Here is a 21,585-nt window from a genome sequence, read left to right on the forward strand (position 1 = left end):
CTCCATCTGTTGCCTTACCGTTTCTCGCATGCTTTTTTAAAATTGTAAATCTAGAATTTTCTGACTATCCTATTTTCTTCATTTTTACTGACCTTAATTCGTCTTAATCCTTAAAAACAAATAAAAACATTTATTTTTAACATTCTTTTTATTTCAGAACGGCCTACGTGAAATTTTTGAAATTCAGTTTTCATCGGGAAAATAATACTTAGACATTAAATCTAACTTTGTAAATGACCAATTTACCCTCAGCAAGATTCAGTTATGTTTTTGTTTTTTAATTTTAATATATATTCCAAAAGTATTTCTTATTTCAAGACTTTCTGCTTTAGCTCTATCTGAGTTTCTTGTTATTGTTACCGAAGTCTGCTCTTTTGAATCTGAAGCCAGCGGAAAACTGCCTATTGTGAGTAATACCTCATTATTAATATATTATTCCCAAGCACTAAGTTGTCTCAAAGCTCGGAAATTGATACACTCACATAACCCCCTTTTTTTTCCATTTTGGCCATAAAACCTTTACTTCAGCGATCGACCAGAATGACCACAATGAAGGTGATCTATAAGTAACTTCCCATGTGCTCGAAGTCATTGGTCACGTTGCAAAATGTGCTCACAGTAAGTGACCCGCATAATGAAACGTGTTCACAGCTTTTGAAATATCTAACATCACGATTGGTCATCTTGTTCAGCTTGACGCATGGGTATGTTTCCTTGATATGTTTACAACTCTCATAAACAAAGCACAGCGTGTTTGCATTTGGAAATATCTTATCGTTTAACAGCAACGTCGCTCTCATTTGACACAATTTCTTCAACTCGAGACTTCAAAGAAGTCTCAGGTTGAAGAGTCTTTAACAAGTTGGTTACTTTCATAACATATGGGGGCGAAGTGGCCGAGTGGTTAAGGCATTGCACTGTGACCCGGAAGGTCCCGGGTTCGAGCCTCGCTTCAGGCACTTTCGTTTGTTTTTTTCCCTTGATTATTAACCCCCCAATTTGCTCACTTGGACAACATGGGTGATTCCTGTTGACATCAGACATCTTGTTTGATGAATTATCTATATTCCTTCATGGAATGCCTGGGCGACGATGTCTTATGATGTGGCGGAAGGGCATAATTTAAATCGGAGTTGGTTTTGTTTTGTTTCTTGTTTTTTGTTTGTTTTTTGTTTTTTGGGTTTGGGGGGGGGGGGGGGGGTCGGTTTTTGGTTTATTTGTGTTTTTTATTGTTTTTGTTTTTTTTGTTTTTTTTGGTGGGGGAACGGGAGGACGACGTGTACTTTTCAAATTTATGACTTAGGTATACGTAGGTCTTATAGCCCAAATGATAGGGCTCATTGTTGTAACGGAAATATTCTAAAATGTCCGTTACAACAATGATCAAGCCCGTGTGGAGGGATTTTTTTGTTTTGTTAGTTTTGCTTTTTGACAGACACATCAATTTCGCAGATTGTTATCTTAGACCGGTGCTTACTCTACAGAACAATAAATTGTTGTGTGTCAGTGCCGTGGATGCTTGTGTAGTGTGTAGGGAACTTGGCATCCTTTCGTGGAGGGGGTGGGGAGGATTGAAGTCAAGGGACATCACTCTAGTATTTCATTTGCATTAGTTACCCAAAGCGTCAAAATGGCGGATGATGGAATATTAGTACAGCTTCAATCTGTGCTCAATCAAAAGAGAGCTCAGCATCACGTATCAACATTAGCTAAACAGGGAAATGACGACGTAATGGAAACAGTTTTTAAATCTTAACATTCTCTTGGTTGTTTTACACATTTTTGATATTGAAAGTCAATGGTTTGATTTGAGTTTTAGCGCGGTGTGGTTGCTGGGGGGAAGGATCTTTAACTTTAACTATCTAAAATAACTTATATTATGAAGGAAATTTATATATGACATGTTTGTATACGTGTCAGTGTGGTGCCATCCGATGTTCTCAGTTTTATTTCATTGCTATAGTTTGAAACAGACCTTTATTAATAGAATCAATTAAAAAGAATATAGAGGAAATTGTGTTTGTAGTTTTATAAAAACTAGATGTGAGATTTTATTTAGCGCAATATCCATTCAGTGAACTCAAAGCACTTTACATGTGGTTCCAAGCCAACCGCAAAACTTACATGTAAGATAAGAAATTACTTATCTACAAGGCACCATTTCATTTTTTTTCCTGACAGAGACATTCCTTATACCGGCCAGATTTTCATATTACACCAAAGCATGGTGAGAAATGTGAGTAGAGAGTTCCTACGGATTCAACTATGTGCCGCCTACAGAAACTGTAATTAGTTTTTAAATAAAATTTTGTCAGCTGTCAGTTGACCACGGCGAGGCGAAGTAGTTATAAATTAATGTCTTTGGGAAAATGAAATGGCTCTAGTAGTCCATTTGATATAATTAACGCCGGGATCAATTGTCATAAATGTTCAGTTTAGTTCGAATATTTAGATTTTTTTTCTTTTCTATCTGAATAGAGACTCATTTTTCGAAACAGAAATACGATATAGTAAAATATGAAACAGATGCGAGCTGAGGAAAATGTGCTGCGTGACACAAACAACTCACAGTAGTAGGAGTTCAGTGATAAAATTATGATTATAGTTAGTTAATTAGAAAGATGAAGTTGCTGAGTTGTGCAGAAAAATAATTCACATCAATAAATTGTGCATGCTGTAAAAATACCTTTCTCTTTTAAAGTCAATTGTCAACATGTTTTCCTTATAAACTGCTCAAAGGTTTAACACGAAATAGCATATCATCAATTATCATCATCGTTTAGGGATAGATTATACTTTTTGCCTAATTAAAATGAATATGTTCTACCTCCTAACATTAAAATATATCTTTTAAGATATATTTCATTTGTATTCATGAGGTGTTGAATGAACAAAGTAACCAATACCCTAATAATAATAATGTGATAAAAAGCTCTTCAAATCAGACAAATTCAATTGATAGACTGATTTCAGGCATATTATTGCATTGTTTGTTTGTTGTTTTTGATTTATTTTTTTTGCTGTTTATTTTTTTATTTTATTTTTTTTGTTGTTCTTTTTGTTTGTTTTTATCTCGTACAGTTTGTACAAGCATTTTTGACTGATAATGTGTCAGTGCAGAGTTCAGGACCATTTGCAGTGAAATCTCAGCTTTATATCGGTGAGTCACTATTTTTTCTCTCATCTGTAATTAATTAGCATTCAATTTCCTGCTTAATCAAATTTCAAAATTATTGTGATGTCAAATTCGATTTAAAATGATTGTGAAAAATGAATGGCTTTATGTTTCAGATTATATAATTTTAGAGCAAGTTTTAAATTATCCAGCAAATCAAGACATAACTGTATTATAAAAATTAGTTGAAATTTGAATAAAATATACTTGTATGTTCCTTTTGTTGTTCGCAGCTTCATTTTGGGGTATCAAGGATGTTGTCCAGCAGTTACTAGAAAATGGGGCGAGTAAGTTTTAGGCATTTCATGTTTTTAGAATGGTTGCTCACTAGTGATTGAAATCTGTTATGTTGTTTGATGTAATTTGATTTTTTTTCTTCTAGTTCATATGAACTGAAATGATTGATAAAATATGTGTATACATATATATATATATATATATATATATATATATATATATATATATATATATATATATATATATATATATATATTGGGTCTGAGAACCAAAAAGAAAACCCGGAATACTCTAGAAGCCTCTAGTCCCAAACTATAAATGATACAAATCTGTAATTTTATTAAAATAAAACCCATTTATTGAAATTTAAGTATTCAATTTTTCAAGAAAATACATTTTGAAATCCACAATTGTTATAAACAAACACACAATTGCCATATCAAAGATTGGGATGTGGTTCTCAAATGTTGATGTAATTTGCCAATCCCTCATTTGGCTTTATAACTATGTCTAGTCTTATTTTTTTATGATCCAATTGATTTTCTAAAGTCTTGAATAATGATTTGCTACTATGCATTTTGAATTGAGTCTTTTTAACTCTGTATCCTTGTAAACCGTTGTACGACTCTTATAAACCATGTAGGACATTAGTAACCAAATGCAGTAGTCCACTGGATTCAAGACAAGACTCATTCGAGACTCAATCGAATGTCATCTTCTTTTAAAAGTTTGTCTGTTTTTTGTTACTCGTCTGGGAAGTTGCCCCACCTTGTTGAAACACAAATATCTGATTGATATAAAGTGAAACAAAGTCTGTTTTCTTTTTAAACATTTTTACATGATTTACGAGTTCACTTTTGTGGTTGAAGTGTCAATGAAATATAATATTGTATGATTAGAGAGGCAGCCGAGGCGTCCCAATTGGTTGATTAGGAAGCGAAAGGCCTTAAGTCAGTTAAGTCATTAAGTAGTAGCGTATGGCTACACCTCCAGATTATGTTTGTCGATCCATGATGTCAGGTCATCTCCGGCTTCAAAGATCGTTTCATACCCCCCTTCTAATTTTGTTACTGGGCATTGCAGGACCAGATGATCGATGGTTTGACGTGCCCCTTTGCAGTATTGGCAGATTGGTGAGTCAATGTGTCTCCATCGATAGAGGCTTTCTTTACTGCGGCCATGGTTGGTTCTAAGTCAGTTCGCGGTGACCCAGTGTTTTCTTTTTGCTGTTTTAAAGTCAGGAAGGCGCAGAGTGGGGTTGGTAATGAATTGTCCATTTTTTGGCAGGTTTAATTGCCATTCATTGGTCCAGGTAGTGGTGATGTCAAGGTTTTCTATTCCGGATTTGTGGAAGGGTCTTCTGGACTTAAGTCGATTTGTTTGTGGGGCGTCTTTTACTATTTTTGCCAGGGGGGTATTTATTGCCAATATTGAGTGGGCCTTGTTTAGCTCTTTTTGATTTGACAGTGCTCTTCTTAGGTGTGGAGGGGCTATTGCGCTGGTAACTGGGAGCCATTGTGTTGGTGTGGTTTTTATACAGCCGCCTATCATTCGCATGGTGTCTCTTAATTTGGTGTCAAGTTTGTTTGTATGTGAGCTCCTTGTCCATACTGGGGCACAATACTCAGCTGCACTATAGCAGAGTCCAAGCGCTGTTGTCCTCAATACTGTTTGGGATGCTCCCCATGATGTGCCAGCAACTTTTCTGAGAAGGCAGTTTCGTTTTTCGACTTTATTTGCACAGTTCTCGAGATGTTTTCAATCAAACTCCAATCAAAAAGCGCTGCACCTATCAAGGTAGATGCTATTACCAAAGAAATCAAGCAACGTGGACAACACAAGCCAAATAAAAAAATTGAAAAATATATCAACAAAGAATACCAGAAAGTACTAACTACACAACCCAATTCTGGTATTTTCTTATCCATTCCTGTGACATGTCAAGAAATAGAACAGGCCATCAAACATGTAAAAAACGGTAAGGCTGCTGGTATTGATGGAATATACCCCAATATGATATCCCATCTGGGTCCAGAGGGAATTCGGTGGCTAGCAGAGACAATGAGTGATATTATAGAAAAGGGCACCTACCCAAAAATCTGGAAACACGCCAAAGTGATTGCAATACTAAAACCTGGCAAACCTGCAACAGAACCATCCAGCTACAAACCCATCTCCCTCCTCAGCTGCCTATATAAACTTTTAGAAAGAATTATTCTAACAAGAATCACCCCATACATCGACCCAATCATACCTGTCAAACAAGCAGGTTTCGGGCCAAACAGAGGAACAACAGAACAAGTCCTTGCATTAACAACACACATAGAGTCTGGATTCGAGAAGGGACTAAAAACTGGAGCAGTACTGATAGACCTTTCCGCTGCGTATGACACCGTCTGGACAACAGGACTAATGTATAAACTAGCAAAAGCCATCCCTTGTAGGAAAATATTAAAGATTCTCTTATATATGACCAGCACTAGACACTTCCATGTACTTCTAGGGGCAAACAAAAGTAAAGCCTATAAAATAAGAAATGGTGTACCACAGGGCTCAGTCATTGCACCAACATTATTTAATGTTTACATCAGTGACATGCCAAAAACAAGATCACACCAACTTGGCTACGCAGATGATTGGGCTCTCACTTGCCAATCAAAAAACTGGAAAGAAATTGAAAACGAACTGAGCCATGACACCTCAACCCTCAAAAGTTACTTTGATAAATGGTACTTAAGAATGAACACCACCAAATCAGTGACCACAATTTTCCACCTGAACAACCAAATGGCACATAAACCCCTCCAAGTTAAAGTCGGTAACACAATACTACCAAACGACGATAACCCCAAATATCTTGGAGTCACTTTAGACAGACAACTAACGTACAGTTAAGTCATTGCTTTAATGGTAAAATCTATTCAGTGAAAAATCTGATTTCATTTGACAGTTGACTACTTTATTTTGTGGGTTTCTAGCGAAATCAACTCAAGTTTGGAAACTTTTGATATTGTGATTTTGTAAAGCCTTTGGTATAAATGGCATAGCTTCTTAGCCAATAAAGTATTTTTTATTAAACTTGGCAGGTATTAACCTAACGTTTTGTTCTTATAGCTTGTAAAATTTTGGATGGTTCGGATTTCTACTTTGTACTGAAACAGCGTCATACTTTTTTCCATTCTCTCGCCCCCCCCCCCCCCCCCCCTCCCCCAATGATCTTTCCTTCAGACCCCAGTCTACAAAATGACAGAACTCTATGGACACCTTTACACGCTGCTTCATTTCAAGAACACGGGCCGGTAAGACCAATTTCAAGTGATGAAACTTGTTTCAAGGTTTCCATGCATGCCTTCTTAAGCATGAGATTTACATTTCAAAGAATCTTCTATTGAAATCCTGTTATTGGATCTCTTGATTGAAAACATTTTATGAGCTAGATTTAATTATAACGTCAAAAGGTTTCTTTGAATTTTGGTCTTTAGCACCAGGACAATTTCGGATTTAGACTTAATGAGGCCTTAAGTTTTTTAAATAATTGGGCCCTTTGTGAGTCCAGATAATATATAACAGTGCCAAATTAATTTTCGGATACCTAGACTAAACTGCAGTTATACAGTTCTGAAGTAAATGGCAGTAAAATGTTCAATTTTAAAAATTAAAATAAATCCTTTTTTATCCATTATTAAACTTTATTGAACCTACTAAAATGTTTTTTCTTCTTTTTGTCAGAGCAAAGTCAGTGAGAATATCATCATTTAATAGACTATTGTTTGCACTTTCTATAGTTTGCACAATACTGAGGATACATAATTTAACTTGAGCAATTGTTATTCCAAATTCATTTTGTATCCACTTCAGCTAGGAAAACGATCCTTCACCAGAGCAATTATATATTACGAAACAATCTCAAAATTGCTTCTTCATTGGGGAATCTTCTGAAATCTTTGATTTTGCTAATATGCGATGTGTTAATTAAAGCAATCATCAAATTAAAATTTCCCACCTTATTCTCTTGAAAATGTGTGTACAATATATAAAATTCAATATGCAGGTTTGATTGTTGTAAATTTCAGACATGTATCATTTATATAATTTATAGTGTGGAAGCACCGGATATATTCTAACTTCTAAATGACACAAACAAATGTTGGCAGAAGTCTTATCTCTGAGTATATATTCAATTTTCATTATCTAAACCATCCCGATATAATACCGCCTTGAAGCGGTGGGTTACATATTTAGTATTCTTGTCACATATCATGAAATAACTATTGGTGATATGGTTAGCCTTTATTGTACCCCTTTTTTTTATTGAATATCTTTTTTCGATTTTATCTCAGCAAATTTATTATCAATGCTTTTATTCAAAACTTCGCTTTTTACTTGAATAATGAAATAATGTTTCTTTCTCGCATGTCTTATTTTCTTTTAATATAAAAAAATTTGTTTTAATTTAAAATTTATATTAATTTGTCGATTGGTTTTAAACATTTGTCATCTGTTCGAACAATATTAGTCTGAATAACTGAATCTAATTAAATCTGTTACAGAAAACATCACATGTTTCTAGAAATAAATCAAGCGCACATCACATTCCGGTGACATTTAGTTCACACATCCTTGTCAAGTAACTTTTTTTGTTTGCTCACAAGGTGGCGATATCCATTACGTAACATCCAATGGTTGACTGCACTGCAGGTAGGGGACATCACTCTTTACCGTCCAGGTAGAAAATTTTGTTTTCAAAAGTAATGTCCATTCCCCCCCCCCCCCCCCCCCCCCCCCCCCCCCCGGCGGAGGTTGGGTTTGTTTTATTATTACCATTATTTTATTTTTTTTGGTTTTGTTTCTGGTATATTTCTGTATTCTCTACTATTGACTTCATTTACAGGTTATTATGCTTTTGTTAGAATATGGGGCACAACCAGAACTCCCTGATGAAGAGAACAGGTAGGTACAAAATCTTTATGCATTTAATTTTATCGAGAATTTTTAAACAATTTGGTCTTTATAGGAAATCCTGTTATATATTTCAACCTCTTTCTAATTCATGTTTCAAATTGCATATCAAAAAGGACACTAAAAAAAATTGCGGCTATGTGGTCTAGTGGTATGACACTCGCTTTCGGATCAGAAGGTCCTAGGTTCGAGCCTCACTCGGGGCATAGTTGAGTCCTTGGAAAAGGCTCTTTACTCACATTCTCTCACAGAACTCAGGTGTAAAATGAGTACCTGGCTGTTAACAGCGTTGTCTCTGTCCGAAAAAAATTGTAATATCGCCTAACAGGCGTCATGTCTCGTTCTACATGTTATGTGCTGCTGTTGGTCAGGGACCCCTTGTAAAGCACTTTGAGCATGTTTAGTGGATATTGCCCTATATAAAAGCTCAAGTTTTTGGGGGGGTTTTTTTGTTTTTTTAAAAAGTGAAATGGCTTGAAAATGATCAAGTAATACTCCTGACGTTCTTACCTTACATAATGTTGACATCTTGAACACAAACCTTCAAATGACAATTTTTGGATCCAAGTATCTGGTGATACCACGCCATTGGAAACTATATGCACCTATAATCTGAGATTGCTGTTCCCAATGATGCTAGAGGATTATTTAAAGCATTTTTAAGCTCTTTGAGCTTATTGGGAATATGTTGAAAATGTCATAATTCATTTAAAGAATCGTTTTAACGATGGATTACCATTATTACTATGCAAAAGGAACTCCATACAAACAGACTCATTATGAAAACATTCAAATTTTATTTTCAGAACACCAGCTGACCTAGCCTCTGCCTCTGACAAAATTTGGCCATTTTTTGCCGCATTAGGTATAGATAGAACCCCACGGATTGAATTAATAAAAAAGGGAATTTTAAGGCCGGTATGTAAATGTATTGGAGTAAGTTACTAGATCTAGATACAAAATATATGTGATAGGTTAGAGGAAATTATCACTTACAGTTTTTATTTCAATTTCAAATAAATCCACTTGTATGAGAGGTTCTATGATTTACTAATAAGGGAGAGCATTTATGCTAAATTTAGGCATGGGTTACTCAAATTGTATTGTAGCAACTCCATAGTTTTATTTAAATGATCTTTTATGTTAATAAGTAGGAGGAATAACAAGTCACACGTTGCTAGTTGTCAAGGAATGGGAAGACAATTTGAGCAGTTAAAGTTCTTGAAAATAATGAACACGTTTATGATCTTTTATTGCTTTATATGTAGTCACTATATATTATCACTAATAAATGATTAGAAATTGACTCTCAGACTTTTTATAAAAGGAATGATTAATTCAAGTATTCTTTTAAAAGTAATGAGACTGCTTAATATTCCTCAGAGTTCTGGAATGCAAAGAAATCCCGGATATGGAGTTGAAATGGTAAGTCTTTTGCTTATTTAAAAGAGTTTATCTTATTTCCCTTCAATTTGGAATGTCGAAGTCATGTATGTGAATAAATTTTGTATTTTTTTCATGAAAATTTCTAAGATTATTTAGCATTATTGCAGCAACTCATCTTAATGTCATCTTGGAGCTGCAAACATTTTTCAAGAAATTTTTATAAAAGCGCTTCACAATTTATCTCTGACCAGGTTACTGAATGATCTTTTGAAAATCAAATGTTTCATTCATTGTGTCTTTTATAATGCACAGTCAGGCAATATACAGCATGTGGTTTGAATCAGAATTTTTATTTTATCAATCAACTTCTTCATGCGCATGTTCAATTTTCTGACCAGTTATTTTTAAAAAGTACTTAAGATAAATTTCTTTTATTCATCCCCAATGTCCTTAGTATCTATTTCAATAGAAGACTAGAAAAACCCAGGCGTCAGTCAATCAATTCATAAATTACAAACAGTGATTGCCCGTGTAACTCACCCCTTATCATGATATCAGAAATTTTCTTCCTTGAAAATTAATAAAATCCATTGGTAACACTTCAATGGTTAAAAAAGAGTGACATTGATCAGTCATAAAATCTACAGTGATTACAGTAGACATGTTCTGCTGAAATGACATGATAATTTGTAACACGATGACACAATGAAATTGTAAAAGATGTGAAATAGGAAGATAAAGAGAAAACTATTTAAGTGGAAGCTGGAGAAGAGGAAAAAGAGAGAAGCACAACTACCACAGAAGTTAAAGAAGCAATTAAAACCACCAGACCAGACTTCATCTTCACCTCAATGGACGAGAATAGAGTTGAGTTGGAGCTAATCAGCAGAAATGGAATACAACAAAAACAAGTGTATCTAGACAAAATCTAGAAGTTACAATTCCATACTTCATTCCAAACCTATAGTATAATGCTGTGCCATATTTATCAGAGAATTGGTTAAATTATTTTTTCAGTAATCGTTGTGCTGGAGCATTGACTTAACACAGAAATCAGAATCCATTTATAAGTTTTGTCTGGCTCTAAGAATGTCTCATAATTAGGAACTACTTTACCCCGTTTCCCATCATGTTTTTGCTGCAATTTAAGTTTATATTTGCCAATCATTTTTTTTTTTCGGAACCAATAGTGAAATGAGCTCACCACCGAAATTTAGTAATAAAATAAAACTAACAATGCAACCCGTGTATGCCCACTAAGTTATGCACACAAACACACACATGCACACGTAGACAACCCAAATATAGATAAAGGCAACTTCTACGTGAAGCATTGAGGCAAGTGCCACATGAAGGCTGCACCAATCAAGGGAGACAATCTGTTAATTTTAGAATTCTGTAATGAGCTTTTTGTCTTTAAATCAGTCTTGTCTGTTTTTACATCTTTTCTTTGATCACAGGCAGAGTACAAACCAAGCAGTGGTAGAAGAAGAGACGAAGGTGATAACAGTTATATGGCGGCTCGTTCTGGTGATGTTCTTGCTGATGATGAAGAAGGGGGATCATTAAGGAATTTTTCACAGTCAACACATCAGCCACAATTCTCTTTCTGGAAATAATTGTTATATTGTGATCAGTATTTATTTATTTGTTTATTTAGATATTCAAAATTTGTTTGTGACTTTATTTGATTGATTCTTTAATTTGTTTGTTATCAATTATTTACAATCTTAATTTTTTTAAAAACTGAAATGGTAAAGTTTGCCACCCGTGCATAACTTAGCTCATTTTATAACTAAATGTACAGTCCAACATGCATTTGTCAAAAATATAGTTTACAAAAATGAAGACCACACGGGAAAAACATGCAAAGTCACATTTTTTTAAAAAATGAGTTATGCTCCTTGTTCCCTAGCGTACTTGACCTAGTTTCATATTGTGAAGGTTTAACGGGGAAAAAATGCATGGTCCATCCGATATTTGATGTATAAAAATAGCCATCCTTTGTAATAGTCCATCCCGAACTCGGTAAGAAAATGCAAAGTCCGATATCACGTGACTCACATGACCCGAGCGGCCAATGATATGCTAGCATTTGCACAACAACGAAGGATGCTTTTATCCATCATGGCGGACAGCGTTGAAAGTCCCATGCTTACAGATAAACCCCCCAAAAAAGTAAATGGAAAGCAGCGAGAAAAACTGAAAATAAAAAGATAGTGTAGTCATGTCACTGGACCTGACTGTAGGTGCACACGCCTTAAGTGTTTTGATGTCGTCAATTAAGAGAATCGAGGGCGATTAATTGCCTACTTCAACTCCCTCAACTCAAAGGATGTGCAAGACAGCTATCTTTTTATACGATTAGACAGAGGTCCTTCGAGATGTAATTTTCAATATGGAAAATTGCGCCTGACAGGCTGCATGTTGCTTTCTATGTTTTAAATGTCAACTCTTTGACAGGCTATGAGTGCTTTGGGTATTAAAGATATCACTTTGCACGCTCTTCAACTCTTCGGTATACATAAGCTTCGTAATGTTTCTTGTGATGAACAAAGCCCAAAGGACGCCACATACTGTATGTTAGATTCGCTTACAATATTTTGAAGTGGGACAATGTCACATCCAGGCTCCTTCACAATGAATGCTTGATTTATTCTTGCCAGGTGTCAAACTCTTGTCATCACCTTCTTAAACTAAAACTGTACAACTACTGCATGCAGTTAGTTGGAGCTATTCAATAATGTGTAAAACTGGGTTTGAGTAAGGAATTTTTTTCAAAAAGGGATTTTAAACACTTTTTCCATCATTATCATAATGAAAATTTGCATTTATTGCTGAGGTCCCTTGACAAAAGAAGGATTTATAATAATAGCACCACATGCAGGCTGCAGGTAGATTACAAAATGCCAATTGCCTTTGGTCACACATGGACAGTACAAGGCGCACTTTAAGCACATTGCAGGGTGTGTAAAAACACTAGTTCGTCCTCTTATGACACATCATAGAACGGATTTCATCAAGGAAAGACTATTGTACCATTAGTTTTAATAAAACCATGCTAAAATAAACATAGACATCATGAAAACACAAAAAAAAACATGCAAAGTCCATTTCCTGTGCAAAAACATGCTAAGTCCAAAGCTACCCCTCCTTCGATAATCATCAAAAATAACTTCAACCAATGACCTAAAAGACAAGTCGATTGATTATTATAGCAGTGTAATAAACATTCCATCAAATTCTACAGGTATCATAAGAATTTGACCCCAACTAGTTTGAACATGGGACTTTCAAATCTTAAAATGCGTTTTTCTCAAAACTCCCTAACTATGACTTTGCATGTTTTTCTCGTGTTGTCTTCGGTGGATTCAGGAATAGGGTGAACAAATGTCAAATTCTTAATTCATTTCCTTCATTCCCCAGTATTTTGATACTATCCTTGTCAAACTACATATGAATTCCATAATTATTTATTTTTTAATTTGTGGTATGAAAGTTAACATAAGTAAATGCTGACTCTTTCGATAGTTGCCTGTTCGCTGCTGAAACAGCACGAGTCTGTGAACCATATGGAACAATCGGGATATAGAGAAAAAACAATGTTTTGTGTTTTATTTGAAAAATGTATGTGAGATTGTGTGTGTGTGTGTCTGTATGTGTGTGTGAGAGTGTGTGTGTTTGTGTGTCTGTGTCTGTGTGTTAAAGGTGTGTATGTTTTCCATAATCATATCCTTTTTTTTTTTAATTACATGACCTATTAGACTGCATGTCCTGCATGTATTTAGGTGATTGTCATTTGAACACTACATCTTGGTGTTTTTTTGTTCTTCTCATTTTTCTTACAATCATTAATTATGAACAATGGAACAAATATCAAATAAAAACATTTTTCACTGATTTTCACTTTCAGATATGTATTCATCAAATCACGGATTCCTCAATCTTTTTTTTTCTGCTTTCGCTGGTAGTTTGGCTAATATATATTTTTTTTGGCGAATGTGTGTTGGACTGTATGTCTAGGCTTATTAGGATCTTTTTTTTTTAACCCGAAGGCTAAGATAACTAAGGGACCCTGACCTTCCACAGTGGGCAGGGAGGTACATGCTGTGTCTTCTATTGCCTCCATACCTGTTTTCCAATTGTTTCCTGTCGTTGTCTTGGAATGAGATTTCTTAGTTTTGTCCTGACCCTGGCCGAAGTTCCTTGGCTGGGAGGGAAACAGTTGAATGTATAGTTATAGTTTTGGGAGATGATATTTTTTTTCCTTGTAAATCATCTCTCTGTTATGCATTGTATTATGTTTAGTTTACATATTATATTATATGATTTGTAAACATTTGAGTGTATCCCTCTTAGTTGGGACCTGTGCTTGTGTCTGGATGAGACTTTTAGGTGATCTCAAACTAAGTAGTTTGACGGTGTGCTCTTGGAATCTACATCTGGACCCTATTCTCCTTTGTCTCACCTTTTCTTTTGTGCTTTAATTGTAATTCTAGAACTTTTTACTATCCCATTTTCTTCCTTTTTACTGGCGCTGAAGGACCTTGATGCATTGCAAGCGCCGTAAAACCCTTAAAAACAAACAACATAAGATAACTAAGTGGGTAAGGCTTACTTTTACCAAGGCACTCCAGCTTTGAGCCTCGCTTAAGGCAATTTATTTTCCTTTCCTTGGGCAAAGTTATTAATCCCCAATTGCCCACTTAAGCAACACAGGTAATTCCTGTTGATATAGCGTGTAAATTTGATGTTAAATAACTGTATTTGAAATTTTTCTTTGAATGCATAGGCCATGGCATCAAATCATAGTTTAAAAGGCTGGAGTTTTTTTGTTTTTTCCTTTTAAATTGTCGATGAATGATCCAATGTCTATATCAATTTTAATTCGTCATCTTTGGAAGGATAAAACATTCCTATATGTATTTTAAATTTTGTTATCAAGTCACTTTCCCTGGAAGTCAAATTTGAGGTATTAAGTATTATTAATAATTTTGTTTATTTATATCTCCCTTACAGTTTAAATACTTGTGATTTATGTGAATCCACTCCAGGTGATTATATATTTATGTGAGTCGTGAAATATGCTGTTTTTCCTATGTTGTCTCAAAAAGAACTTCTTTATATGGCAAAGTTTTTATACAAACCCATGTAGTTTCAGTTTTCCCGTGCATTTTATTGGTGCTTCTCGTCATTTATTTGGGTGTTACTTTTTTCTTCAATTTAAATGTATCAAATGAACTCAATTCAAATTTGCATGAAGTTTGAAAGCTATTCTTTCCTTCGGTTTGATTATCAGTCAAAGTCTGTGATTGCTCAGCAAAAATCTTACTCACAATATGCGAGTAAGACCAAGAATATTAATATTGCCATTTGTCTAGGTGTCCATATTTGCAAGTCTGTTAACCGAACGCAGTTATGGGCATGATTTAACATTGTTGTAATGGAGAATATTTCGCATTGGTTTGAGAGTATTTCCATTGCAACAATGAGCCCATAATCATTTGGGTTATCAGACCCGCAAATAAGAACACATCTCCATTTGTCCAATATTTTTCTCTAGACTATATTTTATTATAGTTCTGTCATAATATTATGTTTTTGAATTATTTTTGTAATAGATAACAAATATTATATAAAGGAGTCTTTAGTAAAATTGAACTATGCTGATTGATGATAAATTATGAAATAAGCAGTGATTTGTGTGGCTTTGTTGACACATGATTGAGTCTCAATATGTATCGCACAAACGGGTGTCTTTAGAGAAATATCTTTACTCACATTTTCACTCATTCTCTCGCATGAGAACATGGCTGTTTACAGCGTTTCTTTATATTTAAAAAATTCTAATAGTACATTGCGGACGTTACAATTCCTTCTACATGTTAAGTTTGACTGTGGATTTGGGATCACTTGTAAAGAACTTTTTAATTACATTTAGTGAATATTGCACTGATCAACAACTTTTAAAAGTTTGTTGGTTATTTGTTGGGATCGGTATGATTTTTTGTTTAATTCATGAAGATGAAAATTACAATTTTATTTAATTGTAATCATCTGCAAGCCGTGTGTTGTCCATGCTTCTGATATCCCTCGTGAAAACATAAGAAACGTTGTGAATGAGTTGCTACCATTAATGCTTTATATATTGCTTCTTTTTTTTTTAATGTGGGATGACTGAGTAGATCGATTACTTACATAAAAATGCCCCGGGTTTGAGCCCAATTGTTGACGTTTTTAAGAAATTTAGCCCCTGTTGCTAACTTAACTGCGCTGCACTGCAACGGATGCATGGGTTGTCTTTCTTTTAAAACAGATCCTAGCCCAAAAAAATGCTCAGATTGTGATGAATGAAGGGAATTTTACTTATTTTTTATTCATTCAAGCACTATCATAATGTATCGCCTACCAAAAATGTTATAATTGATTTAACTGCAATTTCGAATTTGTAATGAAATTGTACACGAATTTTACCTTTCAATGTAACTTAAGCTAGATGTTGAATTTGACATATTTATGCCACGAAGTATCAAAATTCCGGCCAGTTTTTCATGTTCCTCTGATATGATAGAATCAACTGTGTTGTGTGTAAATAATTATATTTCAATTGATTGACACTTAATCTTTATATATATATATTATATATATATATATATATATATATATATATATATATATATATATATATATATATATATATTATATAGTCCATGTCAAATGCAGTACATACATCCTCTAATGGCAGAATTGTGGCTACTTGTGCAGATAACAGATAAATTGATAAAACAGGAATTCTAGCACAATGAAGCACAACTGTGATAAAATGGAAAATTATCAGTATCAACCTCTGTGATGACGTAGTTTAATAAACAAGTTATTAGCGACTAATAATTAATCCATCAGAATATATTAATTTGGTCAAGCGGTTTTTCCAATTCCTTATAGTTCAGTTTTTATAAATAAAATCCTGTATAGATTATTATGAAGGGAAAAAATGGTATTTATTTATTCAAATATTGATGTGTTTATTGTGATTGAGCTTCACTTTACTTTATTTTCTATTTTATTTATATTTTCATTGGGTGGAGGGGGGGGGTGTTAATATTTATAGGCGTGCTTCTGTTTCAGGGATTTCTGTAATCAAAATCATAAAGTATTCTTATTTTTATTTTTACAAAGCATTGAAGTGTTGGGAGTGGTGGGGAAACTGGCTACAACACAGTAGCTGTTGAAGTCAACTGTGAAAAAACTTAAAATGTATATTTATTCTCATCATTGTTGAATCTATAATTCGTGATAAATAGTCGTATGCAATCATATTAAAAATTGTGTTCCACATTAACAGTATTTATTGTAACCTTTAACATGATCTCAGTACAATCATGTTATCAACATAATCCATGCACCAAAGTAAAGTTTCCAGTTTTTTCTGTTGTCATAACGTAGCCTATAAGGTGGGAGAATCAGGATATAGTTTATTTATCATATTTTTTGCAGATGATTTTCCAGGCAATGAATCGTCATAATCATTGCCGGACAGAGACGGGTTCCTTGACATTTAAAGTGAATCACCAGTTCCTTTTTTTTTTTTTGTCCATTTCTCTAGTGAGACAATTTTAGTTTCACCCAGGCGCTGTTGGGGTTCTTTTGTCGAAAGGCAAAGTGATATAATATTATCAAATAGGCTAGATTTTTGCATTTGACGATAAATTATTGTGAACTATGATTTAAAAATAAGGAGAGAGAGAGAGAGAGAGAGAGAGAGAGAGAGAGAGAGAGAGAGAGAGAGAGAGAGAGAGAGAGAGAGAGAGAGAAGAAAGGGTGAGAGGTAGAAAAGAAGAGAGAGGGGGAGGGGGGAGAGAAAGAGAGGGGGAGGGAGAGAAAGGGTGAGAGATAGAAAGGAAGAGATGGAGGGGATGATAAAGAACGGGTGAGAGGTGGAAAAGAAGAGAGGGATGGGGAGAGAGAAAGGGCGAGAGATAGAAAGGGAAAGAGGGGAGATAAAGAAAGGATGAGAGGTAGAGAGGTAGAAAAGAAGAGAGAGAAAGAGGAGAGAGAGGCGTGGGGGGGGGTATTGTGTCTTTTGAACACCTCATGCCCTTGATGAATAAAAAGTGTATTACTTTGTTCTTCCTTGAAGATTTCATTCCTAATTTCGAGTTATGATTTTCATTAGCTTTCAAAATATTTTCACTGCTGTCATTCCATAATTTAAGATTTACTTTTTATGTGTGTGACATTTGTTCGGGGCTATTTTTTTGTTCATTTGCTTTATTTTTTTCTTTTTATGATTGTTTTGTTTTATTATGTGTGTGTGTGTGTGTGTGTGTGTGTGTGTGTGTGTTTTGTTTTGCTTTGTTTATATTGGGAGGGGGGAGCGGGGGTGACGAGGGTGGGATTGTCTCTTTCATTTGTTTGTTTTCTTGTGGTTTTAAATTTTTTTTTTAATATGGGGGGGGGGGGGGGTTGTTGAAGTCGGGGTTTTTTTTGTTTAATTTTTGTTTTATTTTGTTTGGTTGTTTTGTTAGGGTTTTTTTGGGAGTGTTTTGGATTTGTTTGTTTTTTGTTTGTTTGTTTTTTTTAGGGAAGGCTGTGTTTTTCTTCTTTGTTGTTCGTTTCATATATTTTTTGTTTATTTTTTGTAATTGAAATTTTGTTCTTGATGCGTTTTTTTCTCTTTTTCTTTGTAGTTTATGGAATTGCCTGTTTTGTTTTGTTTTGTTTTGGTATTTGTATTCTTTTTTTTTTTAGATTGATGAAATTATTCTTGAACAGTTTTCAAGACAAATTTGACAATCGTCTATCCAAAGAAATTCATTATCTACTGTACATATTTTCTGAGGTGTTACATTTGTCAAAGTTAATCTGCATTACAATGTTTTAACAACTTGATAACTAATAATGAGAAATAACTGAAAGTCCTAAACTTGCACTTGTCGGTGGTGGAAAACAACGTCAATGGAATGGAACTATTTATGTCATTGAAGCAATAAATCACTTTAGAAAAAGCTATTGTTTGTTTTGTTTTATTCCATTGTTCTCATCTATAAATGGCTATAACGTCAAGTTTCTACAGTAACGTCAAGTTTCTACAGTTTTGTATTAACTTTTATTGGGGATTTTTTCATTAAAAAATATATTATCTTAGAGCAGTCGAACTTGAAAAATAACGATACATATCGTTCGCTTTATGAATCAACAGAAATGTCTTTTGCTTAAATAGAAAATGAATTCCCATTGGTCGTCCTTTCTTATGAGCTACATCCATAGTTGCTACTGCTACTGCAAAAACCACCACTTATTATCATTATCATCAACATCACTACTACTGCAAAAACCACCACATTATTATCATCAACACTGTCACTGCTACTGAGAAAAACAAAACATCAATATTATCAACACCACCAGAGTTACGAACCTCACAACATCACCATCATCACCTCCATTGCTGCAACAACTACCACCACCACTACAAACACCACCACCACATCATCAGCAGCATCACCACCACCACTGACCTCCCGTAGTGGGCAGGGAGGCACTTACTGTGTCTTCTATCCCCAACATGCTCTCTATCTTTGTCTTGGAATGAGATTACTTGGTTTTGTCCTGACCCTGTCCGGATACCCTAACTGGGAGGGAAACAGTCAAATGTCTAGTTAGAGTTTTGGGAGCTGATATTTTTTGTCTTGTAAATCATCTCTCTGTTATGCACTGTATTGTTTTGTTTACATATTATATAAGATTTGTAAACATTTGAGTTTATTCCTCTTAGTGGGGAGCTGTGTTTGTGTCTGGATGAGACTTTTAGGTGATCTCAAACTAAGTATTTTGATGGTGTGCTCTTGAAATTTATATCTGTTTCCTATTTGAACCAATTCCCCTTTGTATCATCTTTTCTTGGGTGCTTTAATTGTAATTCTAGAACTTTTTACTATCCTAATTTCATCCTTTTTTTCTGGCGCTGATATGACCTTAATGTGTTGCAAGCGCCGTAAAACCCTTAATAACATAACACAACCACCACTACCGCGTCATCGCCATCACTACCATCACTATACAACCACCAAAACATCATCATTACTACCACTGCTACTACAGCCATCAACACCATCAAAATCATCATCATCACCATCATCATCATTACCACCAGTACTACGAGTATTGTTCATCTAATTTTGACATTTTTACATTTACTCGGTTTTGTAGCTTTACTAAATTTGAAAAAAGGGGAATTGGGGATGGTATTTGACATTATTTTTACATGTTATATATTATATATTGGATATTGAATGCGCAAATTCCTGTGTCGGTCTTGAAATTCCTGCGAATGGTGTCTGAAATTCCTGTGAGCCAAATTTTAAGTAGGCATCTCGGAGTAAGTAAAAGGAAGAATAGGAGGAGGAGGCAGAAGAGGAGCAAGGAGAAGCATTCCACTCTGCAGCGTTAAGTGGAGTATTATTGCTTGTTAGCCTTGGGATTGGACGACAGGGGTCTCGGGCCAACAGCAACATTTAACCTTTAGGACGAGACATTACGCCTGTTAGGCGACAATACAATTTTTTTCGAACAGAGACCACGCTGTTAACTGCCAGGTACTCATTTTACACCTGAGTACGGTGAGAGAATGTGAGTAAAGAGCCTTTTCCAAGGACTCAATTATGCGCCGAGCGAGACTCGAACCCAGGACCTTCCGGTCCGAAAGCGAATATATAACCACAAGACCACATACCCGCACAATATTTTATTTTTTTTGGTGCATATTTTAAAACATCCCTCTATCCATCTTATTGAGTCCTCCAGCCAAAACTATTTCTCTTCTTTGCTTCTATTTTTGTTTTTATTCTCTTTATAAACTATCATCATCCTTATCGCCGTCCCACCCACCCACTCTGACACATTGTCTTCATCGGCATACTCTGTCCGAGGGAAAATATTAATATTTAATTTTGTCAAACCCTTGTACTTGTCGTTCAAACATTTACCAACTGTCCCCTCTTATCTCACACTCCCCAAACTCTTCGCCCTGCGGGGATCCACCTCCCTCCTTGGTGTCGACAAACGACTGTCTCGTGCGGGGTCCTGCCTCATAAATTAACTTTTTTATTTCTACAAAGCACCTTAGAAAAGGGAGGGGTTTTAAGTCATTGTGAATTATCATTGGCAGAAGTTCTCTCCATTCCACCAAACTCGTGTGTGTGTCTAACTTCTATCGTCCCATAAAAGCAAATTTAAATAATTGTTCCTTTTCTTTGTGGCTAATTCTGTCAAACTGTCTCTTTTTATTGACGGATTATAATTTGTTTTATCTCTTCAATCCTATCATGGCCGTGATCAGACAAATGTCGCTCAAAACAGGCTTTTTATGGCAAACCGGGCGGGAGGAACGGGTGCGATGAGGGTGCCTGTTTCTTTTCTCTATCCCCTCACCCCCTCCCCATCAAATAAGGTTTTTGACAAAATAACATAAAACAAAGAGGGTCATCGTGCTCAAAATTGTTTACCGAATTCTGAAAATATATACTAACATTAACATGAGATAATCTTATATTTTAAAAAAAAATTGTGTCCGTTTTCTATTTCTTGTACACTTATTTTCTTGACATTATTCAATGGCTTGAACAGCATGAAGCAGAGGTGAAAAACAGTGCAGTCCTTAACAGAAGAGGGTGGAAATTTTGATTATTTTGGTCATCTGAATGATAATAATATCGAATAATTAATATAGCGCCCATGTCCCGTGAACACAACAAATGGAAACTATTCCGTTCATTTCCTAACACACACACACACACACACACACACTCGCACACACACATACACAC

At 34.9% G+C, this 21,585-nt stretch overlaps 1 protein-coding gene across 1 annotated transcript; it reads left to right on the forward strand.

Annotated features, from left to right (window-relative positions):
* Nucleotides 1-1,630: 1,630 nt before the first annotated feature.
* Nucleotides 1,631-16,367, forward strand: LOC144965388 (uncharacterized). Its single transcript, XM_078900684.1, has 8 exons — nt 1,631-1,729; nt 3,082-3,160; nt 3,409-3,462; nt 6,641-6,711; nt 8,304-8,362; nt 9,178-9,289; nt 9,755-9,796; nt 11,218-16,367. The coding sequence occupies exons 1-8, from the start codon at nt 1,631-1,633 to the stop codon at nt 11,374-11,376; spliced, it is 675 nt and encodes a 224-aa protein (XP_078756810.1). The 3' UTR covers nt 11,377-16,367.
* The last annotated feature ends 5,218 nt before the right edge of the window (nt 16,368-21,585 follow it).

Source organism: Berghia stephanieae, chromosome 2, assembly GCF_034508935.2.
Source record: "Berghia stephanieae isolate SIO BIC M18660-M18661 chromosome 2, UCSD_Bste_1.3, whole genome shotgun sequence".
Lineage (NCBI taxonomy): Eukaryota > Metazoa > Mollusca > Gastropoda > Nudibranchia > Aeolidiidae > Berghia > Berghia stephanieae.

Excerpts from the sequence above, each read along its gene's own strand:
- LOC144965388 (XM_078900684.1), top strand. The coding sequence starts at position 1,631 with ATGGCGGATGATGGAATATTAGTACAGCTTCAATCTGTGCTCAATCAA. Across the intron at positions 1,730-3,081 it reads CTAAACAGGGAAATGACGAC|TTTGTACAAGCATTTTTGAC; the intron begins GTAATGGAAACA and ends TATCTCGTACAG. Across the intron at positions 3,463-6,640 it reads GTTACTAGAAAATGGGGCGA|ACCCCAGTCTACAAAATGAC; the intron begins GTAAGTTTTAGG and ends TCTTTCCTTCAG.